Source organism: Chiloscyllium plagiosum, chromosome 3 (assembly GCF_004010195.1).
Source record: "Chiloscyllium plagiosum isolate BGI_BamShark_2017 chromosome 3, ASM401019v2, whole genome shotgun sequence".
Classification (NCBI taxonomy): Eukaryota; Metazoa; Chordata; class Chondrichthyes; order Orectolobiformes; family Hemiscylliidae; genus Chiloscyllium; species Chiloscyllium plagiosum.
Window position 1 is genome coordinate 121,029,565 of NC_057712.1, and position 27,410 is coordinate 121,056,974.

General features: G+C 43.1%; 1 protein-coding gene across 3 annotated transcripts in view; it reads left to right on the forward strand.

Moving 5' to 3' along the window:
- The first annotated feature begins 2,286 nt into the window (after positions 1 to 2,286).
- The window catches only part of mrpl33 (mitochondrial ribosomal protein L33), a 40,211-nt gene continuing 15,087 nt past the window's right edge, over positions 2,287 to 27,410 (forward strand). Inside the window, exons 1-2 of one of the 3 annotated variants that reach the window (XM_043687235.1) lie at positions 2,287 to 2,363; positions 26,533 to 26,551. In XM_043687235.1, coding sequence (XP_043543170.1) covers positions 2,342 to 2,363; positions 26,533 to 26,551 — 41 coding nt within the window. In that variant the 5' untranslated portion in view covers positions 2,287 to 2,341. Of the gene's footprint in view, positions 2,364 to 2,434; positions 2,493 to 14,562; positions 14,619 to 26,532; positions 26,552 to 27,410 lie in introns of those variants that run through there. The other 2 variants (XM_043687234.1, XM_043687236.1) reach the window with 2 other exon arrangements.

Here is a 27,410-nt window from a genome sequence, read left to right on the forward strand (position 1 = left end):
TGTGAAGTGGGGGGGGGGGGGGGGGGGAAATGGTCTTTACTGAACGCTGATAGGTGTGGGGAGGGAAATATATCTCTGGCGGTGGGATCCTTTTAGTGGTGGTGGAAATGGCAAAGGATCATGCGATGTATATGGAGGTTGGTGGGGTGGAATGTGAGGACCAGAGGGGTTCTGTCCTTGTTGCGGTTGGAGGGGTGGAGTTCGAGGGCGGAGGTGCAGGAAGTGTATGAGATGCGCTGGAGGGCATCATCAACCACATGGGAGGGGAAATTGCGGTCTTTAAAGAAAGAAGTTATCTGGTGTATTTTGTGGTGGAACTGGTCCTCCTTGGAGCAGATGCGGCGGAGGTGGAGGAATTGGGAATAAGGGATAGCATTTTTACAGGAGGCAGGGTGGGAGGAGATGTAGTCCAGGTAGCTGTGGGTGTCGGTGGGTTTGTAGAAGATGTGATAGAGTCATAGAGATGTACAGCATGGAAACAGACCCTTTGGTCCAACCCGTCCATCCCGACCAGATATCCCAACCCAAACTAGTCCCACCTGCCAGCACCCGGCCCATATCTCTCCAAACCCTTTCTATTCATATGCCCATCCAAATGCCTCTTAAATGTTGCAATTGTACCAGCCTCCACCACATCCTCTGGCAGCTCATTCCATACACGTACCACCCTCTGCGTGAAAACGTTTCCCCTTAGGTCTCTTTTATATCTTTCCCCTCTCACCCTAAACCTATGCCTCTAGTTCTGGACTCCCTGACCCCAGGAAAAAGACTTTGTCTATTTATCCTATTCATGCCCCTTGTAATTTTGTAATGTCAGTGTTGAATCGGTTACCACTGATGGAGATGGAGAGGTCCAGGAAGGGGAGGGAGGTGTCTCAGTTGATCCAGGTGAACTTAAGGTCAGGGTGGAATGTGTTGGTGAATATGATGTGGGATCATGGGGCGCGCCAATAATGTCATCAATGTAGCGGAGGAACAGGTGGGGAATGGTGCCGGTGTAACTGCGGAAGATGGGCTGTTCCACATAACCAACAGAGACACGTATAGCTGGAGCCCATGCGGGTGCCCATGGCTACTCCTTTTGTCTGGAAGAAGTGGGAGGAATGTCAGATCAGTCTCAAACCTATTGAGTGGCAGAGCAGGCTGCCTACTCTCCTGTTCCTACTTCTTATGTTCTAATAGTTATGTTGCTTTAACTTGCACCAATGGCAAAGTGCCATCTGCCTTAGAACCTCATTTAATGCATAATCACGTTCACTCTGCAGGCAGAGCATATATACAATGAAATGTTTATGAATTAAAAGTAACTGGAGTTTGCAAACCCATGCTTCACGTATTAGCCTCTTCAATGTCCTAATGTTGAGCAAATGTGAAGCCTGTATTTTCATCCATTCATTGCCCACCCTGGGCTTTGTTCTAGCCATTTTCTAGTTGCATTTGCCTCTGGAGAATGGCAAGTCATGGGAGCTAACACAGCTTGTGGTGGACATTGCCACACTGGTCCCTTCTCTAGGTTAAACAAGCAGGATGCTGGAAAAGCACAGCAAGCCAGGCAGCATCTGGAGGTGAAGAAGTCGACATTTTGGAAATAACCCAGGAATGGAGGTGGAGGTAGGGGGAGCTGCAGGTCGAGAGGAGGGGAGGAAGGGTTGAGGAGAGGGGCAGAGTGGTGAGGTGCTAATAGTTGAATACAGGTGGTAGGTATGACCTTGTAGGTCAACAGGAGGAATAAATCTGGCTGGTAACTGGAAGGAGGGGCTGGAAAGATGTACGTTAAGCCGAAAATCCACTCCACCCTCAAACCTTCAGTGTCATCCTTCCTGAACAGGAACCAATGCTGTTTGTGTCTAGCTCAAATGCAGGACATCCAGGGACTCTTCTGGAAAACAAAAGTGGAAATATATAGTGCCTTTTTGTGGAAGCAGTGAGTTTCAAATTGCTAAAAAGTGCAATTGCATGTAAACAGCCAATGAAGGGTTAATATTTTCGATGTGCAAAATGGAAAACAGTGGAGCAATATTTGAAGACAAAAACAGAAAATGCTGGAGCTACTCAGTAAGTCTGGCATCTTAGTGCCAGACAGAAACAGAGTTCATGTCTCTCAACCTTTGGCCATCTCTAGAGATGATGCTGACTACTTGCACATTTGAAACAACTTCGCAGGTGAGGTCAATGAGTAAAAATCAATAACTTTTAAAATAAATATTATCAATTATATACGTAAGCCAGTGCACAAAAAAATTAAAGCAAAATAAATAATGAGAAAAATTGTTTGGGGCCCCGGAAGGAGTTTTAGGATGTGACCCGGAAGTGTTTCTATGGGTCTCCAGGCAGAGTGAAGATGTTCCTGACAACAGTGAATTGTGAGTTTCTTGTTATTTGGTTAAAGGAGCGAGCTGCGGCGTTAGGAATGACACAGAGGGTTTAATTTGAACAGTCGGTGTTGGACATGTCACTAACGGCCAGACCTGTCTCCCAGCCGCACCGTGAATGTGAGAGAATCCAGAGCAGAGCAGAGCTCAGGGCCTGTCACTGAAATATATCCATCCTTAACTCCTTCTGACTGGGGGCAAGGGACACTCTTTGCAAATGATAAACATCGATACGACTGGCTGGGTATTAATGTGGACGGGACCGGCCCGAATAATACCTGGGAGTGACCACAGACTCGAATCTAATCGAGAGGTTTAAATGGCTTATAAATCTATAATAATGGATACCTGAGAGTGATCACAGACTAGAATCTAAATGAGGTTCAGATGATTTATATATCAAAAATAGTGGATACCTGGGAATGGTTACAGACTAGAATCTAATTGAGAGGTTCAGATGGTTTATATATCTAGAATAATGGATACCTGTGAATGAACCTCATCAGGAATATTATGTAATCTAATGAGTTTTTGTAAGTAAGTCTTGTAATTTCTACAGAACAATTAATATGTTTTGAGAATTGCATGTCTGGAGTGAAGTGTTGGGTATAATGAGATGCGAGTGTCAGTAGCAATTGAGTTTAAAGCTTGAGTAGGCCCTGACACTATCTAATGAGATGTGAAACCACTCCCATTAATATATTGTTTGGTGACAGTGGACTCAATTTAATTGTTATTTGTTTCAGTTTATTTTTGTGACAGTGCCTGTTGGAAACATTGTACATTGAAGCAGGGTAAGACATTCAACCCATCAAGCCTGCTCCACTATTCAGTAAAATCATGGTTGATTAGGTGTAGCTTAGTACTTTATCCTAGCAATGAGTTGAGTGAACCTTCTTTGAACTGCTTCCTCATTAAATGTCTAAGCAGTTTTTTATGTAACTTCTTTATGTTCTGACCTTTGTTTCTTTTCTTTAATTTCTTGTGGGACATGGGCATCACTAGCTGGCCAGCATTTATTGCGTATCACTAGTTACCCTTGAGAAGCTGGTGGTGAACTGCCTTCTTGAACTGCTGCTGTCCACGTGCTATAGGTTGCCCACAATGCCGTTAGTGAGGGAGTTCCAGGGTTTTGATCTAGCTACAGTGAAGGAACAACGATATGTTTCCAAGTCAGGATGGTGAGTGGCTTGGAAGCCAACTTGCAGGTGGTGGTGTTCCCATGTATCTGTTGCTCTAGTCCTTCTAGATGGAAGTACTCGTGGATTGGGAAGGTGCTGCCTGAGGATATTTTGGTGAATTTCTGCAGTGCTTCTTGTAGATAGTACAGACTGCTGTTACTGAGCATTGGTGGTGGATGGTGTAAAGTTTGCGGATGCAGTGCTAATCAAGTGGACTGCTTTTTCCTGGATGATGCCAAGCTTCTTGAGTATTGTTAGAACTACTCTCATCCATGCAAATGGGGAGTATCCCATCACATTTCTGACTTGTACCTTATGGCACCAAGTCTTTGGGGAGTCAGATGGTGAGTTACTCACTGCAGTATTACTCTTGTAGCCACTGTATCTGGTGAATCCAGTTTAGTTTCTGGTTAATAGTAACTCCAGGACTGTTGATAGTGGGAGATTCAATGCTGGTAAAGTTGTTGAATATCAAGGGGTGGTGATTAGATTATCTCTGTTGGAGATGGTCATTGCCTGGCATTATATGGTGTGAATGTTACTTGCCACTTGTCAGCCCAAGCCTGGATACTGTCCAGATTTTGTTGCATTTGAACATGGACTGCTTAAGTCTCAGAGGATGTGTGAATGGTGCTGGACATTGTGCAATTATCGTCGAACATCCCCACTTCTCACCTTGTGCTGGAGGGAAGAAAATTCACAAAGCAGTTGAAGATGTTAGGCCCCAGACCACTACCCTGCAGAGATGACCTGCAGCTGAGAATACTGATTTCCAACAACCACAACCATTTTCCTGTGTGCCAGGTATTCATCCAATCAGGAGAGAGTTTACCCCCGATGCCCATTGATTTTGCTACATCTCCTTGATACTGCATCTGCCGAATGTGGCCTTGTCGAGGGCTGTCACTCACCTCAACTCCAAAATTCTGCTTTTTTATCCATGTTTGAACCAAAGTTGTAATAAAGTCAGGAACTGAGTGGTTCTGGCAGATCCCAAACTGGGTGTAAGTGAGCAGGTGTTGCTTGATAGCAATGTTGATGACAGTTTCCATCACCTTACTGATGATCGAGAATAGTATCTATCTAGATATACACCTTCCATCACTTTACTGATGATTGGCTGGGTTGGATATGTCCTTTTTATGTACAGGGCATATTCTGATGTTCTTAACCTGTTTATTTAGCTACAGATGATGCATTCTTCTCAAAGAGCCTTTCTTTCTCACTGAGGCAAGGCTTTTCTGAGAGTTATTAAATATCACTCGATAGTAAATTTAAGGTTGATTGGCACAGAGGGAGTGAAGTAGAGTCTGACTAGAGTAGTAAGGAGTGATAGGAGGAGGAGTTGAGAACAAGGGGCCATGGTCTCGGGATAATCCATTTCAGACTGGTCTGAAGTTGTGGAATTCATGATGTGAGTATGAAAGGCTGTAACGTGCCTAAGTGGAAAATAAGGTATTAATCCTTGAGCTTGAGTTGTTTCATTATAACATTGCAGCAAGACCAAGACAGAAATGGTAGCATGAGAGCAAGGAGGATTATTAAAATGTCAAGTAACTGGGAAATCAGAGTCATTCCTGAGGTATTCCACAACACCGTCACCCAATCTGCATTTTATGTCTCTCACTGAAGAAGAGTATTAGCTTTCACCTTTTTGAATAGCATCATCTCGCAGATGAATGTGGTACTCTCATTTTAATTTGCATAATCCCTGAATAACTCATGAAATTTTTGGTGAAACTCTCTTTCGTTTTTAACTTGGACCACTACACCCACTTTTTGCACGTGTTTCATAGAACATAGAACAATACAGGCAGAACAGGCCCTTCGGCCCTTGATGTTGCGCCGACCTGTGAACTGTTCTCGGCTCGTTCCCCTACACTATCCCATCATCATCCATGTGCTTATCCAAGGGTTGTTTAAATGCCACTAATGTGGCTGAGTTAATTGCATTGGCAGGCAGGGCATTCCACGCCCTTACCACTCTCTGCCTAAAGAATCTGCCTCTGACATCTGTCTTAATTCTATCACCCCTCAATTTGTAGCTATGCCCCCTCGTACAAGCTGACATCATCATCCTAGGAAAAAGACTTTCACGGTCTACCCTATCTAATCTGCTGATCATCTTGTACATTTCTATCAAATCCCCTCTTAGCCTTCTTTCCAATGAGAACAGTCAAAGTCTCTCAGCCTTTCCTCATAAGAACTTCCTTCCAGACCAGACAACATTCTGGTAAATCTCCTCTGCACTTTTTCCAATGCTTCCACATCCTTTCTGTAATGGGGTGACCAGAACTGTACACAATATTCCAAGTGTGACCAGACTAGCGTTTTCTATAGTTGCAGCATGACATTATGGCTCTGGAACTCAATCCCTCTACAAATAAAACCTAACCCACCGTATGCCTTCTTAACAGCACTATCAACCTGGCTGGCAACTTTCAGGGATCTATGTACATGGACTCCCAAGATCCCTCTGCACATCCACACTACCAACCATCTTTCCATTGATGCAGTCCTTTGCCTTCTTACTTTTCTTCCCAAAGTGCATCACCTCGCATTTAGCTGCAATAAACTCCATTTGCCACCGCTTAGCCCAATTCTTCAGTTTATCCAAGACCCCCTGCAACCTGCAACGTTCTTCCATATTGTCCACTACTCCACCGACTGCAAACTTACTAACCCATCCACCAAGGTTGGATCTAAGTCATTAATAAAAATGACAAATAGCAGTGGTCCCAAAACAGATCCTTGTGGCACACCACTAGTAACCGGACTCCAGACTGAATATTTTCTATCAGCCACCACTCGCTGCCTTCTTACAGAAAGCCAGCTTCTAATCCAAACTGCTAAATCACCCTCTCCCATGCCTCTGCATTTTCTCTAACAGCCTCCCATGTGTAAGCTTATCAAAGGATTTACTGAAGACCATGTACACCACATCAACTGCCTTACCCTCATCTACATGCTTGGTCACCTTCTCAAAGGAAGATGGATTGTTCCACATATCCTACTTGCGCCCACACCTCCCCCCTCACCTCCCTCCAAGGCCCCCAAGGAAACTTCCATATCCGCCACAGATTCACCTGTACCTCCACACATATCATCTATTGCATCCTCTGCACCCGATGTGGCCTCCTCTATCTTGGGGAGACAGGCCGGCTACTTGCGGGGCGTTTCAGAGAACACCTCTGGGACACCCGGATCAACCAACCCAACCACCCTGTGGCTCAACATTTCAATTCCCCCTCCCACCCCACCAAGGATACGCAGGTCTTTGGGCTCCTCCCTCGTCAGACCACAACAAAACGACGGTTGGAGGGAGAGCGCCTCATCTTCCGCCTAGGAATCCTCCAACCACAAGGGATGAACTCGGGTTTCACCAGTTTCCTCATTTCCCCTCCCCCCACCTTGTCTCAGTCAAATCCATCGAATTCAGCACCGCCTTCCTAACCTGCAATCTTCTTCCCGACCTCTCCGCCCCCACCCCAGTCTGACCTATCACCCTCACCTTGACCTCTTTCCACCTATCACATTTTCGACACCCCTCCTCCAAGTCCCTCCTCCCTACCTTTTATCTTAGCCTGCTGGACAAACTTTCCTCATTCCTGAAGAAGGGCTTATGTCCGAAACGTCGATTCTCCTGTTCCCTGGATGCTGCCTGACCTGCTGCGCTTTTCCAGCAACGCATTTTCAGCTCATCTCTATTGCCCTTCTTGAACAAGGGCACAACATTTGCAATCCTCCAGTGCTCTGGTACTAAACCTGGAGACAATGACTCAAAGATCAAAGCCAAAGGCTCCGCCATCTCCTCCCTAGCTTCCCAGAGAATCATTGGATAAATCCCATCCGGCCCAGGGTACTTGTCTGCTTTCACTCCTTCGTAACTAACCTCTATCCTTTCTAGTCTAAGTTTTCGTATCTCATTCTTCTCCTCTACAATATTCTTCTTTTCCTGAGTGAAAACCGATGAGAAATATTTGTTTAGCACCTCTCCGATCTCCACAGGGTCCACACACAACTTCCCACTTCTGTCTTTAACTGACCCTTTCGCTACCCTAGTCATCCTTTTATTCCTCACATACCTATAGAAAGTTTTCTCTCTTTGCACTTCTTAACTGTCTCTTTAAATCCTCCCTAGCTCATCTGTAACTCTCCATCGCCTCATCTCAATCATCTTGTCTCATAGTCACATAAGCCGCCTCCTTCCGCCTAACAAGAGTTGCAATTTCTGTAGTAAACCACGGTTCCCTCACCTTATCACTTCCTCCCTGCCTGACAGGGACATACCTATCCAGGACATGCAATATTTGTTCCTTAAACCAGCTTCATATTTCAATTGTCCCCATTCCCTGCATTTTGCTACCCCATTCTATACATCCTAAGTCTTGCCTAATCACATTATAATTGTCCTTGCCCCCATTGATAACTCTTGCCCTGTGGCATGCACCTATCTGTTTCCATCGCTAAATTAAACGTAACTGAATTATAGTCACTCTGTCCAAAGTGCTCACCTACAACTAAATCAAACTCCTGGCCTGGTTCATTACCAAGCACCAGATCCAGTGTGGCCCTCCCCTCTTGTGTGTCAGGAAGCTCTCCTGCACAGATTGGACAAAAACTGATCCATCTGATATATTTGAGTTATAGCATTTCCAGTCAATGTTGGGGAAGTTAAAATCCCCCATAATAACCCACCCTGTTCCTTTCACTCCTACCCAGAATCATGTTGCCAATCCTCTCCTCCTCCTCCCTGGAATTCTGCGGAGGCCTATAAAAAAAACTCCCAGCAGTGTGACTCTCCTATTTCTAACCTCTGCCCACACTACCTCAGTAGACGAGTACTCGTCAAAACTTCTTTCAGCCATCGTTATACTATCCTTGACTAGTAAGGCCACACCTCCCCCTCTTTTACTACCTTCCCTGTTCTTAATGAAAGATCTAAACCCTGGAACCTGCAAGATTCTTTCCTCACCCTGCTCTATCCATGTCTCCGAAATGGCCACACCATCGAAGTCCCAGGTACCTATCCATGCTGCAAGCTCACCCTACCTTATTTCGGATACTTCTGTCATTGAAGTAGAGACACTTCAAACAGCTTGCTGTTTGCCAACACATTCCTGTGATGGTGAAATCCTGTCCATGCCCTCCCTACACTCATCCTCCTGTGCACTGGAACTACAGCTCAGGTTCCCATCCCCCTGCTGAGCTAGTTTAAACCCACCCAAATAGCACCAGCAAATTTCCCACCCAGAATATTAGCACCTCTCTAGTTCAAGTGAAGACTCCTGTTTGTAGAGGTCCCACCTTCCCCAGAATGAGCCTCATTTATCTAAGTACCTGAAACCCTCCCTCCTGCACCATCCCTGCAGCCACATGTTCAGCGGATATCTCTCCCTATTCTTTGCCTCGCTATCATGTGTTGAAAAATGTGGTGCTGGAAAAACACAGTAGGCCAGGCAGCATCCGAGGAGCAGGAGAACTGACGTTTCGGGCATAAGCCCTTCTTCAGGCTTATGCCTGAAACGTCGATTCTCCTGCTCCTCTGATGCTGCCTGGCCTGCTGTGTTTTCCAGCACCACATTTTTCAACTCTGGTCTCCAGCATCTGCAGTCCTCACTTTCTCCTCGCTATCATGTGGCATAGGTAACAAACCAGAGATAACAACTCTATTTATTTTAGCTCTCACCTTCCACCCTAGATCCCTGAAATCCTGCATTACAACCCTATCCCTCTTTCTACCTATGTTGTTGGTACCTACATGGACCATGACTTCGGGCTGGTCACCCTATCCCTTCAGGACCCCAAAGACATGATCCGAGACATCACAGACCCTGGCACCTGGGAGGCAACACATGAACCGTGAGTCTCGTTCGTTCCCAACAAGCCTTCTATCTGAGCCTCTAACTATTGAGTCCTCAATGACTAACACTCCCCTCCTTTCCCTCCTTCCCTTCTGCGCAACAGGGACAGACCCTGTGCCAGAGACCTGGACCCCACTGCATACCCCTGGTAAGTCGTCCCCCTCAACAGTATCCAAAATGGTATACATGTTTTTCAGGGGAACGACCACAGGGATCCTTGCACTGACTGTTTTTCCCTCCTTCGAACAGTCACCCAGCTTTCGTCGTGCCTAGGAATAACTACTTCCCTCTAACTCTTAGCAATCACAGCCACTGCCTCCCGAATGATCCGAAGTTTATCTAGCTCCCGCTCCTGTTCCCTAACACGGTCTTGGAGGAGGGAGAGTTGGGTGCACTTCCTGCAGATGTATTTGGATGGGACACTAATGGCATCCCTCACCTCAAACATCATGCAGGAGGAACATTCCTTTCTCTGCACTGCCATCCCTGATAGTCCCCTTATATAGCTGGACGGAAATTTTTAAAAAAAGTCCCTCTTTTCCCAGAAACCTCTGCTCTCTGATGTCAAATGTAAAAGCTCAAATCAGTGATTCACCGCTCACGACAGGCCCCTGGTCCAAGCTCCTGCCCTCTGAGCTGTTGCTGCTGCTGCTGAAAAACAGAAATGGCGGACTCTCTAGTGAAGTGTTCAGGTTCTTCCAGTCAGTCACTTATTAACCTGTCCTTTGCACAACAATCTGCCATTCCCTCAAAGTCTGTTAAAAACACTTGCTTTTATTAGCCATGGCATAGAGTAAGTTACAGAACTACACACAATATTCTAGCTGTGGCCGGACCAACCTTTTATACAGTTATTTTACTGCTCCTAGTTCTGGAATTTACCTTTTATAGAAGGGATGTGATTGCACTTTGGAGGGTCCAGAGGAGATTTACCAGGAAGTTGATTGGGCTGGAGGGTCTTACTTATGAAAAACAATTGGATATACTGGGTTTACTTTGGCTGAAGCAGACGATTGGAATATTGTGTACAATTCTGGTCTCCCTTCTGTGGGAAGAAGTTAAAAATCACACAACACCAGGTTATAGTCCAACAGATTTATTTGGAAGTACTAGCTTTTGGAGGATTACTTGGGCTTCTATAAGAAGGATGTTGTGAAACTTGAAAGTGTTCAGAAAAGGTTTACAAGGATGTTGCCAGGGTTGGAGGGTTTGGGCTTTTAGGAGAGGCTGAATCGGCTGGGGCTGTTTTCTCCGGAACGTCAGAGGCTGAGGTTGACCTTTTATAAAGGTTTATAAAATCATGAGGAGCATAGATAGAGTAAATAGACAAGGTCTTTTCCCTGGATTTGGGGAGTCCAGAGCTAGGGGGCATTGGTTTCGGGTGAAAGGGGTAAGATTTAAAAGGGATCTAAGGGGAAGTTTTTTCTCAGAGGGTGGTGCATGTATGGAACGAGCTGCCAGAGGAAGTGGTGGAAGCTGGTACAATTATACCATTTTAAAAAGTATCTGAATGAGTACACGCATAGAGGTTTAGAGGGATATGCCAAGTGCTGGCAAATGGGACTGGATTAATTTAGGATATCTGGTTGTGGGAATCTGAAACATAATGCCTGTAGTGTGGTAGAGACAGAAACCCTCCCAATATTTTAGTAGCATTTAGATGTACACTTGCAATGCCCATGAATCACAAAAAACTAGCATCCAATTTCAGCTCATAATAAGAAAGGCAGATGGAATGTTGGCCTTTATTTCAAAGGAAATGGAGTTTGTTTTTTTTATTCATTCATGAGGCAGTTCAGTATTTATTGCCCAGCTCTAATTGGCTAGCGAATAGTTGAAAGTCCATCACATTGCTGAGGATCCGGAGTCACATCTATGCCAGACATTGGAAAAACCCATCTGGTTTACTAACAATTGGCAACGTTTCATTAGAAAATTCAACCCTGGTCTTTATTTAATTCAATTTCAATCACCTGACATGGCTGGTTTTGAGCCTGGGTCCCTGGACTAATAGTCTGGTGATAATACCCCTACATCATTGCCTTCCCTTATGTGTAAAAGTGGAGGTTTTGCTGAAACTATAAAAGACAGTAGTCAGACCACAGATGGAATACTGGGAAAGGTTTTTGGTCCCTCATCTAAGAAAAAAAAAATACTGGCATTGGAAGCAGTACCAGCAAGGTTCACTGGGCTGACACCCATTATGGAGGGGCTGTCTTATGAGATATGTACTCTGTGGAGCTTAGAAGAATGAGAGACAACCATACTAAAACATACAATATTCTTTGGGGACTTGACAGGGTAGATTGTTTCCCCTTGTGGGAGAGTCTAGGACCGGGGGCATAGTCTCAGGATAAGGGTGAGGAATTTCTTCCCTGAGAGTAGTGATCTCTTTACCACAGAGGGCTGTTTAGGCTGGGTCATTAAATATATTCAAGGCTTGACATAGAGAAATATTTAATCTGATCAAGGGTTATGGGGACAAAGCGGTTAAGTGAAATTGAGGACCAACAGATCCTCATGGTCTCATTGAATGACAGAGTGGACTTGATGGGCTGCATGGTCTACTTCCCCTACATCATACTGCAATATATGTTTTGTGGTGCCATCCAACTGGAGATGGTGGAAATGGCAGAGGATGATGTGCAGAGTGGTGGAGTGGAATGTGTGGACAAGGGATATCATATTATTGTTCTGGGAAGCAGTGAAGGGTTCACAGCAGATGTGTACGAGATGGGTTGGAGTGGTTGATGAGGTGAGGGGGGTGGTTTGAAAATCTTGATTGAGGACAAAGGAGGTATTGTTGGATGCTGCCCAATGGAAGGCACCATCAGTGGAACTGTTGCTGAGGAGACGGAGGAACTGGGAGAATGAAATGGAAGTGGAGTGTGAGGAAGACCCTTGCCAGAGTAACTGTGGGCGTCAGTGGGTTTGTAATGGATATTTGTTAAACAATCTATCTCTGGAAAAGGAAACAGGGAAGTTAAGGAAAGGAAGAGAAGAGTCCAAGATGGACCAGGTGAAGGTGAGAGAAGATTGGAAACTGGAAGCAAAACTGATTAGTCTTTCCAATTCTGGATGAGAGCCGGAAACCCCCCTGTTGGTCCTCATCATATCTCAGAGAAAGAGTGTGGATGGGGGCCAGAATAGGATTGAAACAAGGAATGCTCCATAGACTTTACAAAGAGACAGGCATAGCTGGGATTTATGCAGGTATCCATAGCCACACCTTTAGACTTGGAGAAAATTAAATAAATTAAAGGAAACTTTGTTCAAAGTGAGAACGAGCTCAGGCAGGTGGAGGAGGGGTGTAGTGGAAGGAGACTGTTCAGGTGGCTTTTCGGGAGGGGAGAAACTGAGATGGAAATCAATGGAGGGGAGATCTCCAGAAGAGATGAGTTCAATGACAGCATGATATTCAACAGTGGACTCGTAGTCCAGGGGGAGGTAGGAATTCAGGTTGTAGGTTTGCTCGCTGAACTGGAAGATTTGTTTTCCGACATTTCATCATCATGCTAGGTAACATCATCATTAACCTCTGGTGAAGTGCTGGTTTTCTGTCCTGCTTTCTATTTATGTGTCTTGATCTGTTAAGATGGGTCCTATCATTTCCGGTTCTTTTTCTCAGAGGCTGGTAAATGGGGTCCAAATTGAAGTGTTTATTGATGGAGTTCCAGTTTGAATGCCATGCCTCTAGGAATTCCCATGCGTGTTTCTGTTTAGCCTGTCCTAGGATGGATGTGTTGTCCCAGTCGAAGTGGTGCCTTTCTTCGTCTCTGTGTAAGGATGCTAGTGATAGCTGGTCATGTCTTTTGGTGGCTAGTTGGTGTTCGTGTATCCTGGTGGCTGGTTTTCTGCCTGTCTGTCCAATGTAGTGTTTGTTACTGTCCTTGCAGGGTATTTTGTAAATGCCATTTGTTTTGTTGGTTATTGGTATAGGAAGTGTCTGAGAGTTGGCACGCCCCCATCTGTGAGGTAAAGGTCACCATCCTTATCAGCAAGTATGATAACAGATTCAGGGTTGTACCTGAGAGAAAACAAAGTGCAGCAAGCTTGGAGGGAGAGAGATTAGAGTGGATGAGGGGAGCAGAGAGATTAAGCCAACTGGTGTCACGTTGGCAGTTCTCAGTGAAAAGATCGCATGCACGTAAATGGCCAGAGGGAGGGGTCCAGATTCAGGGTGAGTATTGGAGGTGGTTGAAAGGGTCTGTGTGGTGGGCAGAGGACTTCTGTTCAAAAAAGCGGGCATGCAGCTGTACACAACAGAAAGCAGATCAGTGTCATATCCTGCCCAAACTTAATTGAGGTGGGGTTACGAAGGAATAAATGCCAAGTTCTTTGCTGAGCACAGATCATTCAGCTTCAGGAAGGGGAAGATCAAAGGGAGTTGTGAATGCATAGCATTGTTGGAGATACTGGTGGACTTGATCTTCCTACTGCAACAACTGTTATCTGTTTCACCTTGTGCAGTTCTGCAGTTAGTTAATCTTGTAAATCCATCCCCAAAACGTAAGGTAACTATTGACACAACTACAGTGCTTAGTATTGATGTTAATCTGTTGACATGTCGTCACAAAACTCCTCATGTTCTCTTTTCCTCCTTTTGATCTTTTATTTTTGTCTATATGGCTGGTTTAGTTTAGAATACTCCTGAAATTAGAACTGTTTATCTAAACTGACACTTTAATTGAATACTGAGGCAGTTTTACATTGCTAGAGGTATTGTCTTTCAGTTAAGGTATGAGATTTGCCAGTTCATGTTGGTACAAAACATCCCAGAATATTACAGGCAGTCCCTGGGTTGTGAACGGGTTTCTCTCTGGAGTCTGTTTGCATGTTGACTTGTACACTAGTTGGAACAAATGCAGAGTGAAATAAAATAGCCATTCATAACTCTGTATGTCAGATCTTTAAAATTACACCACTGTATGTGATCCCGTTCATAAGTTTGACATTTGTAAATTGAAGAACCCGTGTATTTGAAAAGGAGACTTTATCTGCCCTTCTGACCAATATTCATCCCTCCAACAATACCATTTAATTTGACCATCTGTTCAATTTGCGGGCCCTTGTTACAGTGACAACGCTTAGATAAGAAATTTCTTGGTTACAGGTGTCCTGAGGACTCAACAGGTGCTATGTTAATGCAGGCTTCTTCATTCTTACTGATGAGTACTTGATGGTTGAGAGAGTTCACAATGGTACGTCAAAGAGGAAACATTGGAGCACTCGACTGTGGATACAACAGAATACTGGAGCCCCAGCTGAACTGTCATTGCAATGTTATTGCACACTAGACAAAATGAAATCACATGCAACAAATCTGCAACAAAGCTGTTCTGAAATTCCCTACTATTCTTAGTGATTTAGAAATGTGATTTTCTTGAAACATAAGCAAAAGCTAAATATGCTTCATATTATTTTTCAATCAGATGGGTGACATCAGATTTTTGTTTTAACCATTTCTTGGAAGCAAAATCTGAATCCCATTTATCGGGGAATACAGCAGGATAACGCCTTAAAGTGGTCTCATTCTTGTGGGAACTATATACCTCCTGCTATCTGTTTTCAATTGAGAGAAAACATTTCTAAGTCAAAATCCCACAATGAATGAGTCTTTCCAAGTCGTGCTGTTAGTTTGCTGATTCTGAGGCTAGGCTGTGGAGAGATGAGATTTTTTCCAGTTAATCTTGTTCCCAGAATTCTGTACTGTTTCACTTCTTGTCATTCGCTGTGCTGAAAGCCATAAGTAGTGCTGGCAGTGATGGAGGTTGAGAGCCATGGCTCCACTAAGATTGGCTTTATTTTAAAAACATGTTACTGGGGGTATGTGTGATTTATAAAAGGAAGGCAGCAGTTCAGTGAGAAGGTTTCAATGAAGCTTTGTTAAACAGGAAATATTTCCCAAGAACAGAAGAATAAGGTTGAAAAGAAAAATGATTGATGGTGAAAATTGATTTTTTTTTTAACATATTATTAGTTCACCGGATATGATCTTCACATGCCAGGCCAGTGTTTCCTGATGAAGGACTTTTGCCCGAAATGTCGATTTCGCTGCTCCTTGGATACTGCCTGAACTGCTGTGCTCTTCCAGCACCACTAATCCAGAAGACAGTGTTTATAACCCTTTTCCCAACTGCCCTTGAATTGGTAAGCCACCTGCGTGATGGCCTGGAACCGAGATGATTGACCTCCAAAAGCCACACCAGATTTTGTTTGTGCTGGTATAACCTCGAGCATTGGAGAGTTTTGCTAAGGCACCTTTGATACCACAACACAGTCAAATGAGGCCTTAATGTTAAGGACAGTCCCTTTGCCTATGGAATTCAGCTTTTGTTCCTGATTTGATCAGGGTTGTAATAAAGTCAGGAGTCAAGTGCTTTTGGCACATCCCAAACTGTGAGTCGGTGAGCAGGTTATTTGTGTTACTTTTTAAGTCCAGCTCCTTCCCTCACTTTGATCAAGCATAGATTGGATAACATTTTTCCCAGTAATCTGAATGCCAATAATATGAGTCAAACAGCCTCCTACTGATGTAATGATTACGTTTGAGATTGTTTGTTTAACGGAACATACTTCCCCTCCTCCTTCATTTGTATCAGTCAACCATGAAAATCATTGGCAGTAGTTTACTGAACTCAATTATTTATGTTTGTTTTTTTTTTAAAATTCACTTGCAAATGAACACTTGTATATTTTCTACTCATATTCATGTGTCATTAATTCTGCAGGAGTAGATGGGCTATGGCTGAAATATATGTGCTGTACCTGAACTATCCAGGTGCCTGTCTACAAGCAGGAACTGATGCCAAAACTGAGAGAATTAGAATTAGCCTTATTGTCACATGTACTCATACGAGTGCAGTGAAAGGTTTACACACCATTACGACATCATCTTAGGTACAAAGATACCTAGGTACAGATGCTTAATTTTTTCTGAAGAATTTGTACTTGATAAACTAAAGAAATAAAAAGTCTACCATTACAGGAGGCTCAAGGATGGGAGGAAAGGCTGGACATCCACGCTGATGCCAGGAGTCTGCGATAACTTCACTGGAGGCTCAAGCACGTAAGAAGGAAAAGAAAACACAAAAAGAGAAAAGAAGAAAAGGAACGGAAGGAGTGGATGGGCTCTAGTTGAGGAGTCCTACTGTGCCGCCATCTTGGATGATGATGAGAGAGGCATTTTTAGTTCAGTAGTGAAGACATGTAAAGAGCTGATACTTGCTTGGCCAAATAGATCTCCTGATTTACCAGAGCTTTCAGTTTAATTAGGGAGCAGGTGGCTTTCTATGTGCTTTTGGGCCTGAGCTTGCTATGTTAGTGCTCCCTGCACATCAAGACTGGACCCAGCCAGAGGGACAGGTGTTAATGACATGCACACCACATGTTTGAGCCTGTGAATGGAGTTGCAGAGATTGCCCTCTGGCTTTCATCTGCCATTGTGAAAGTGTATTCATGCATCTAGATTAATTTAAACTGCTTTTGCAGGTTTGATCATGATTTTGTATTGCAAAAGTAAATTTATAGCAGTAAGCACATTTTGTAGAAACAAAATTTTAAAAACTAAACCCTGAGTTCTCTGCCTTGATGGTTCTGTTAAGAAACACTCCGTGCTAGTCAGCTGGCTCTCAAACATCACAGCAAACATTGCAAAGAGTTCACATTGGTAATTTTTCAATGGTTAATTCAGAGCAGGTTGCTTTCTTTCTGGTCCAATTTGGGGGGGCTCAGGTACCAAAAGGAAAATACTGCAGTTATTGTGTTGGTGCTCAATACTTAGAGGCTGTCCTGGCATTTAATTAATTAGATTTAGATTTATTATTATCCTGTATATAAAAATCCAGTGAAGAGTGTTTCTTCATGTGTTATGTACAAAGTATTGCCAGGCTCCGGTGCCATCTTGAAACACTGAATATAATGCAAGATTTTACTGTAGTAGAGTTCACCTTCCTCTCTCTTCTTGTTTGTCCTTCACTGCCCTCCAGTTGCTGCTGGGTCTCTGTAACAGGCTCTGGGGTCTCAGTTATGGGCCTCCACCACTACCACTCCCACGACCGCATTCAAGCTGGTGCCATGAGCATGGGGATGTGTGGGTTCCATATCTCCCATTCCCCATCTGACACTCCTTCAGACGCTGCCTCCAATCCGCCATCTGTCCCTTTCACTGATGCTTCAGCTTCTTCAGACGCTCGGGCCTAGCTGCGGACCTGGAGCCTCAGCCCAGCCTGTTAGTTTAGGAGACCCCGGGCTGTGGTGGAGCTGCAGCCAACTCGTCCTGGTGTTGCTGCTGCTGCCACTGAAGGCCTCTTCCTTCGCCTGCCATGCTCCATGCTTTAAAGAAGAAAGAGAAAAAAGAAAGAAAGTGGACGAGCCTTGTGCTTGGCCGCCCTACTCCTCTACCATCTTGTTCTTTAGATTGGGGGATGATCAGTACCTCTGTTCCATTTGCATGCCTTTGTCCACATCCCCAATATCCAAATCAAAGTCTACCACCCAGTCTTGAAAATCTCAGTTGATCCAATATCCCCATCCCTTTGGAAGAGAGCATTCTGAAATTATATCATCCTTGTCTGAAAAGAGCTTCCCCTCCTGAGCGGCCTAACTCTAAGGTTGTGTGAAGAACCTCCACTAAAGGAAGCAGCTTTTTTGCATTTATTTTATCAAATTCATTTATATTTTTGAACAAATTTTATTTTTAAAATCAAACCAGATTTCATGTGGTTTAAGTCAGCAAATGAAGCAGAAATATAACTTTCAGACCTTCAAAATATTGCCCTCACTGTGCGATGTATTTGGACCCACAAATGCAAGAAATATCTATTTCCAAAATTTGTCAGTCTTTAATTGCAAGGCATGCTCAAGCAACCATGAGTAAATGGTAGGGGATGCTATGAAGGTTGGGAGAAAACAGAACTTGTACTTTCAAGGCAAACTTGATTCAAACATGGCCAACCCCGGTGCATAGAGCAACTCTGGGTGAGCAAAGTATACTGAGTGTATTAAGAATCACTTGTCTAACTATGGACTGGAATCATGTCTTGGTGTGACTAGGTATGGTCAGCAAAGGACATCAGTCAACCATTTGGGAGTTTTTAATGACAAACTGAAGACTTTCTTGGTTATTTCCTGGTGTTAACTCAAGCATGACCAGATTTCATTGACTTCAGTTTCACAAAGTTTTGTGGTGGGAACTGAGGTCTCAGTCTTGAATTCCCAGCCTGCAGCATAACATCAAGGGTACTGTACAGTATAAATGCTGCACCATTTATTATAGCTGCATAGCACCATTCAATGGCTGTAAATGCCTCTGTATGTATGTTTTGAGAGAATATAAATCCTGCTAGATTCAGACCATTTCTCACCACAGTTTGCAGTTGACTCCCCTCCCTAAGTCATACATGTGTGTCTACTTGGCTCTGTTGTTAATATTTTTGCCTTCATGTTAGAAGTTTCCAACTGTGCTTCTGGCTGTCTATCACTTATTCATAGAATCCTAGGCTCCCTACAGCATGGAGACAGGTCATTCGTAGATATCTGTTTTAGTATAGAAGTGAACGAGTTCTTCTTTGCAGCAAGCGTGATCCTCAATTTCAAATGATAGACCAAGATCCTGCCTGCTTCTGGTGGATGTTAACAGTTGCTTGAGACTTGAGACCTCAGAAGTGCCAAAGCCTACACACGCTCAGGTCAAGGGAAAGTAAGGTTCATAAAGGCTGAGATTGGAGACACAGGCTGATATCAAATTCCCTGCGAATTTAGGTGAAGGGTGACGTTAAGGAGCATGTGTCATCAACTGTTGCAAAGCCAACTATCTAACCAAATCATCACCATTCAAAGTCAAAACCTTTATTCCTGTGGAAGATTGTTATCAGTAGTTTGCACAAATATTCAGTCAGTTAAACCCGTTAATGGATTGGGAGTGGTTAGTAAATTGTTGAACAGTTGCAACACAAAGTAATCGAATAAAGTACTTTTGAATGTGATAAGGCAGTAGATAAAGGCAAACTCTTTTCCTTCAAAGACCAGTAACAATGATACAAATGTTACAATATTTGCAGTTTTAGCATCCATTTATGCTCTCTGTTAGGCTGTAATTACCCTGTCAAACGCCCTTGGCATCTTGAGTTTCATTACAATCTCCTCCTTTTGTTATAAACTTCAAATATTAGGCCCAACCTCAACATTTTATCATAAGACAATCCTTCATCCCAAGAATCAACCCAGTGAACCTTCTTTGAACTCCTCCCAATGCAAGTATATTACTCCTTATGGAAATCACAACTGTATTTAGTAGTCAAAGTGCAGATTTATCAAAGTTCTGTACATCACTTTACAGATTTTTTGGGTCCTCCTCACAACATTTGGAGGAATCTTTATTGTTTTATGAGGAAAGACTAGACCTGTATCCTCTGGAGTTTAGAAGAATCAGAAGAGATTTATGTAGTATGCCAGGGGTTGGGGGCATGTGGAAAGGTGTTTCCTTGTGGAACAATCTAGAACTAGGGATCATAGTTAAAATGAACCTCTCCATTAAGGTGGAAATGAGGATTTTGTTTTTGAGGATTGAGTGTCTTTGGAACTCCCTTCCTCAAAAAGCAGTGGATGCAGAATTTTTTAAAGTTTAAAAATCACATAACACCAGGTTATAGCGAGTTTTTTGAAGATTTGTAGCTCAGGTTAAGGTTCTCGATGTAGTTCTACCTACTGAGCTAGAAGGTTCGTTTTCAGACGTTTTGTCACCATACTAGGTAACATCATCAGTGAGCTTCTGGATGAAGCACTGGTGGTATGGCCCACTTCTTATTTAAGTGTTTAGGTTTCCTTGGGTTGGCGACGTCTTGGGGAATGGTAAATGGGATCCAAGTCCATGTGTTTGTTGATAGAGTTCCGGTTGGAAGGCCATGCCTCTAGGAATTCTCGTGCATGTCTCTGTTTGGCTTATCTGAGGATGGATGTGTTGTCCCAGTCAAAGTGGTGTCCTTCCTCATCTGTATGTAAGGATACTACTGAGAATGGGTCATGTCTTTTTGTGGCTCGTTGATGCTCATGTATCCTGGTGGCTAGTTTTCTGCCTGTTTGTCCAATGTAGTGTTTGTTACAATTCTTGCAAGGTACTTTGTCAATGACATTAGTTTTGCTCGTTGTCTGTATAGGGTCTTTCAAGTTCTTTAGCTGCTGTTTTAGTGTGTTAGTATGTTTGTGGGCTACCATGATGCCAAGGGGTCTGAGTAGTCTGGCAGTCATTTTCGAAATGTCTTTGATGTAGGGGAGAGTGGCTAGAGTTTCTGGACCCGTTTTGTCTGCTTGTTTGTTGCAGAGAAATCGGCAGACTGTGTTCATTGGGTACCCGTTCTTTTTGAATACACTGTGTAGGTGATTTCTCAGTAACAAACCCCAATAAGCAGGCAAAACACGTCCAGAAACCACTCTCCCCTACATCAAAGACATCTTGGAAATGACTGCCAGACTACTCAGACCCCTTGGCATCATGGTAGCCCACAAGCCCATCAACACACTAAAACAGCAGCTAATGAACTTGAAAGATCCGAGACAGACAACTAGCAAAACTAATGTCATTGACAAAGTACCTTGCAAGAACTGTAACAAACACTACATTGGACAAAACGGCAGAAAACTAGCCACCAGGATACATGAGCATCAACGAGCCACAAAAAGACATGACCCTCTCTTACTAATATCCTTACATACAGATGAGAAAGGACACCACATCCATCCTCGGACAAGCCAAACAGAGACACGCACGAGAATTCCTAGAGGCATGGCATTCCAACCGGAACTCTATCAACAAACACATTGACTTGGATCCCATTACCACACGCTGAGAAAAAGAACAGGAAATGACATCACCACAGGAAATGACGTCGTCAACCCAAGGAAACTTAAACACTTAAATAAAAAGCTGGCCATGCCACCAGTGCTTCATCCGGAAGCTCTCTGATGGCGTTACCACTGATGTTAGCTTTCAGAGTGCTCCGAAAGCTAGTGTTTCCAAATAAGCCTGGTGATTCTAACCTGGGGATGTGATTTTTAACTTTGTCCACTCCAGTCCAACACCGGCTCTTCCACATCAGATTTTAAAATATTTTTAAGGCCGATGTAGATACATTCTTGATTACAAAGGGGATGAAAGATTACTGGAAATGCCGGAATGTAGAGCCATCATCTTATTGAACGATGGAACAGGTTTGAAGGGCTGAGTAGCCTACTGTTGTCGTTGTCACCTGTTGACCTATCTATTTTTGTTTTACCAGGAACTGTGATTACCATAGTCAGTTCCTTCATCCAAGTCATGAATATGGAATAAATTATTGATCCTTCAGACTTGAAATTCCACTGGTTATTGTTTACCAAGTTAAAAATGACATATCTACTAGAGTTTGTTTCGTGGTAATTAGCAAACTTTTTAACTTGTTCATGGAAGGTCAGTATTTGGTGCCCATCTCTAATTGTTCTAAAGAAGATGGAGATGAGCTGCTGTGATATCCTCAGGCTAAAAATGATGGACCTTCATTCGACAGTCACTAACATCTTCCTTTGTTATAGTTCTGTTCCAACCAGTGGAGAATTTTTTCCAATCTTGCAGAGAGTGTTCTACCCATGTATTTGCTGCCCTTGTCCTTCGAGACGATAGTGACGATAGTGATCATAGGTTGGAAGGTGCTGTCTAAGGAGCCTTGGTGAATATCTTGTAGATGGTACACACGACTGGATCAGTGGTGGAGTTAATGAATGTTTGTGATTCTTGTCCCAAGCAAGTCACTGCCTAGCTTGTGTCAAGTCACCTTAAGTGTTGGAGTTGCAGTCATTCAGTTAGGTGCAGTATATTCCATCGCACTCCTAATTAGTGCCTTGTAGATGCTGGACAAGTTTGGGAAGATAGGTGAGTTACTCACTGTGGGATTCCTAAACTCTGAGCTGCTCTTGTAGTCACGTTATTTATATGGGTGGTTCAGCTCATTGCCTGGCCAATGATAACCCCAACAATACTGATTGTGGGGGATTGAATGTCAAGGACAATGGTTACATTTCCTTTTGGAGATGGTCATCGCCTGGCACTTGTGTGGCATGAATATTTCTTCCCACTTGTTAGCCCAAACCTGGATATTTTCTAGTTGTTGCATCTGGACATGGTCTACTTCAGTATCTGAGGAGTTATAAATGGTACTGAACATTGTGCAATCATTCCTGAACATCTCCACTTCTGACCTTATGAAAGAGGGAAGCCCATTGCTGAAGCAGCTGAAGATGCTTGGGCTTAGGACACTACCCTGAGGAACTCCTGCAGAGATATCCTGGAGCTGAGATGAGTGACCTCCAGCAAATACAACAAACTTCCCGTGTGTCAGGTATGACTCCAACCAGTGAAGACGTTCCCTCAGATTCCAGTTGGCTCGAGTTTTGCCCGAGCTCTTTGATGCCACACTTGGTGGATGTAAAAGGCTCTCGTCTTAATTCTGGAATTCTGTTCTTTTTTTGTTCCTGTTTGAACCAAGGCTGTAATGAGGTCAGGAACTTTGTTGCCCTAAGACCATAAGACATAGGAGTGAAAATAAGGTCATTCGACCCATCCAGTCCACTCCGCCATTCAATCATGGCTGATGGGCATTTCAACTCCACTTATCCGCATTCTCCCCGTAGCCCTTAATTCCTGCGGGAACCCAAACTGAGTGTCAGTGAGCAGGTTATTGCTGAGCAGCTGCTGCTTGGTAGCACTGTTGATGACACCTTCTTTCACTTTTCTGATGATTAAGAGTGCACTGATGGGAACAGGAACTGGTTTGGTTTGATTTGTCCTTCTTTTTGTTTATAGGGCATATCTGGGTGATATTCCACACTTTCTGTTTAAATACTGGTTTTATAGCTGAACTGGACCAGCTTTAGCTCGGGATGCGACAAGTTCTGGTCTTCAGTACTATTGCTGGAATGTTGTCAGGGCCCATAGCCTTTGCAGTATCCAGTGCATTCCATCATTTATTGAGATTACTTGGAGTGAATTAAAGACTGACATATGTGCTGCTGGGGACTTTTGGAGGAGGCCGAGATGGATCTTTCACTGGCTGAAGATTGTTGAAAATGTTTCAGCTGTATCTTTTGCATAAAGGTACTGGGCTCTCCTATTATCGGGGATGGGGATACTTATAAAGCCTCATCCTCCAGTGAGTTGTTTAATTGAGTACCACCATTCAAGACTGAATGTGACAGAACTGCAGAGCTTCGATCTGATCTATTGATTGTAGAATTACATGGCCCACTTACCATTTTCTGTTTGGCATGCAAATAGACCTGTTTCATCGATAACAAGTTGAGACTTTATTCTTCGGTCTGCCTGGTGCTGCTCCTGGTACACCTTCTTGCATTCTTCATTGAATCAGTGTTGATCCCCTGGCTTTTATAATGGAAAATGCTGGGCCATGAGATTGCAGAATGTTGGGGAGCTGAGTCAGCTGCTTCTTAAGGCCCACAGTGCATCATCGATGCCTTGTCTTCAGTTGGTACAATTGTTTCAAATCTATGTAGTACATTGGTAGTGCCACACAATGGCACTATCCTTAATATGAAGAGGAAACTTCGACTCCAGAAGGACTGTGTGGTGGTCACTTGTAACAGAATTGTCATGAACTGATGCATCTGCTGCAGGCAGACTAGCGAGCATGAAGTCCAGTATGTTTTTCCCTTCTGTTGGTTCCTTCACTTCCTGCAGACCCAGTCGAGCAGCAGTGTCCTTTAACGTGATGAGCTTGATCAGTACTTGTGCTGTCAAGCTGCTGTTGGTGATGACATTGACGTTCCTGATCCAGAGAGGTTTTGTTACTCATGTTGACCTGATGCCATGCAATTTTGTGGGTTTCAGAGTCACTGTCGAGGACTCAGAGGGTAACTCTGTCCCAACTGTGTACCATTTTGCCTGTGCCTCTAGTGGCTGTACCCTAATGGTGGGACAGGACTATTCTGGGTTGCTGATGTTGTTGTCTAGGACATTGTATGGATAATATGTTCAGAGTATGATTATGTCAAGCTGTTGATTGACTTGTCTGACAAATGGCCCTCCCAATTTTGGCACCAGCCCCTAGATGTCAGAAAGGAGGACTTTGCTGTGTCGAGAGGATTGAGAATGGCATTGTCACTTCTCTTCCCTCGGTGAATACCAGGAAATTAGTCTGGTTTCATTCCTTTTTGAGATTTTTAAGTGGTTTCTAGAATTGAGTGGCTTGTTTGACTATTTCAGAATACAGTTAAGAGTTAATCATATTGCCACAATCACATTTAGGCAAAAGCAGGTAAGGACAGCAAATTTCATTTCAAAAAAGGACATTATTGAAACAGATTTTAATGACTACGTTTTAATTCCAGATTTTAATAAAATCACATTCTACCATCTGCTGTGGGGAAATTCAAACCTTAATCCCCAGAGGGTCACTTGGGTCTGGATTACTAATCCTCTGATAATACAGCCATGCTATTGACTCCCATGAAGACTGATATAGGGTGGTAATTGCTGGGCTGGATTTGTCCTGCTTTTGTGGACAGGACATTTCTGGGCAATTTTCTACATTGGGGAGATTCCAGATTTGTAGCTGTATTGGAATTGCTTGGCTAGGGTTACGGCTTGTACTGGAACATGAGTCTTCAATACTATTGCCGGACTGTTTCAGAGTCCATAGTTTTGTTGTATCCAGTGTCTGTAGCCATTTTTTTGATATGTGGAGTGTATCTATCCATGGTAATATATTACCCCAATACCATGAGTTTGTCAGCTTGTATATACCTTTTATAGAATGTCTTTTGGAAACCCTATAATGAATCTCCTGTCTCTCTCCTATTTGTTACGTTGTCATAGAGCTCTAGCAACTTTGTCATACATTATTTCTTCTCTCAAAATCATGTTGACTCTGCCTGGTTTTTCCAAATGTTCTGCCACTCCCATCTCAATAATGGATTCTAGCATTTTCCCAAAGATAGAGATTGACCAACTGCTTTATGTCTTTCCTGTCTTCCACTATTCCATGTTAAGTGTGGATTTCCAACCTGCTGAGACTTTTCCAGAATCTAGGAGGTTTTGGAAGATTCCAACTAAGCCATCTCCTTTATGACCCAAAGATGCGGACCATCGGGTTTAGAGATTTTTTAGCCTTCATCCCAGTTTTTTTTTCTTTAATGGTTGTGATTGTTATAAGTTTCTCCCTCTCATTTACCCTGTGCTTTTCTACAATTCTTGGTGTGTATTTTGTGTTTCTGCTGTGAAGACGGATACAGAAAACGTGGTCCAAATCTGTGCCATTTCCCTGTTTCTCATTATTGATTTCACAGCCTTGCTTGACGTGTAGGAGACAGTGCTTGCTCTGGCTTCTTTATTCTTTTTATCTATTTGTACCAAGCTTTTATTGTCTATTTTTATCTATTCCTGGGTAGCTTTGCGTTGTCCTTTTATCTACACTGAAACAAGTAGCCAATAATACAGCATGCTGTCAGCCTATGTCTATATAGTAACTAAGTTATTCTTTATCTGTTAAGGTTGAATAGCACACGGAAGTATATTTTAATATTCTCTGATCCTGCATAACCTCTCTCACCTGCAGTACTTTCAGTAAAATGTTCATTTTCTGCCCTGGCCAAACTTCCTTGACCAGACACTAAATGTGTTGGTCACTTCATCACTGTTCTGTTGCAGGACTCTCTTCCTATCACTAGGTGATGCTGATCTTCTGTGTTAAGTATCTCATGGCTGCACCCGTCCGCAAATTTAATTCCAGTTTATTGAGTGTTTTTCGAGCCAAAAGGCAACTCCAACAGATTTATTTCAAAAGGACTCATTCATTATGTGATTAATGTTGCGAGAGTGTAAAATGCACCAGGGAATTGTGCTAATTAACTGTGGATGCTTTTAAAATATAATGAAATAAATAGAATTTTCCTGAGATTTGTTGACAATAGATTTGTGGAGTGGGGCATGTTTCCTGAGATCAACTAAATGGCTGTTATTATTGAATCATTTAAATTAGACTGTAATGCTGTGAAGCTGAGTATTTAAGTAAACTAATGTTCATCTTTTTTTCTTTTTTTTTCCAAATTGAATGTGTTGGATAATCGCAGTTGCCAAGAGCAAGTCAAAGTAAGTCACTGCTTGTGTTTTTAATACTATTGCTATGCTCTAAAAATGCTCAATACTTTGTTTGCTTGAGTTTTCACAAAATAGGAAATGGATCTTTTTTTGGAAAGGAAACTTCAGAGGGTTTTTAGGATAAATCTCACGGCTATCAGAATAGTTAGCAATCCCATCACCTTCAGGTAAATAAAAGTCAGGGGCTGAATGTAATATTTGAAGGTTGTTGAGGCAAGCATTGAAGAAAATGCAGAATTGCAGACATAAAACTTCTAGACGTCACGCCATGGGAAAGAGATGCCTTGGAACTGGAGAAATATTGTTGTAAATTACCATGTCTCAATGAAGGGAGCAAACATGACCCCAAGCCCCTGAATTGGACATCCATTATGGGGTAATGTTAATGGAAGCCATCATTGAAGATAAGGTCTTATTGTCCTAAAGTAACTGAACAGAAATAAAACCATTTGAAGTGGCTCACTGTGTTCAGAAAGGATGAGGCAATGGTAGCAAAGTGGTATTTGTATTTCAGTAAGATCTTTGATACACATTCCTAGGAAAAGATGATACTGAGAATAAGTGGAAATAAAGGGCTGGTGTCCTGCAATAGTTAGTTGGATGAATGTTGAAACCCAGAAGCTGATGACAGAAGGAGGTAGTGGCGTAGTGATAATGTCACTGGGTTAGCAGTCCAGAACCTCACGCTAATGCTCTGGGGACATGGCTCGAACCCCATCGTGGTAGATAGTGAAATTTAAAACTCTGGATTAGAAAAGCTGGACAATAGCAACTGTGTAGCTGCTGTTGATTGCTATTCATCTGGTTCACTAATGTCATTTAAGGAAGGATACTGCCATCCTCACTTGGT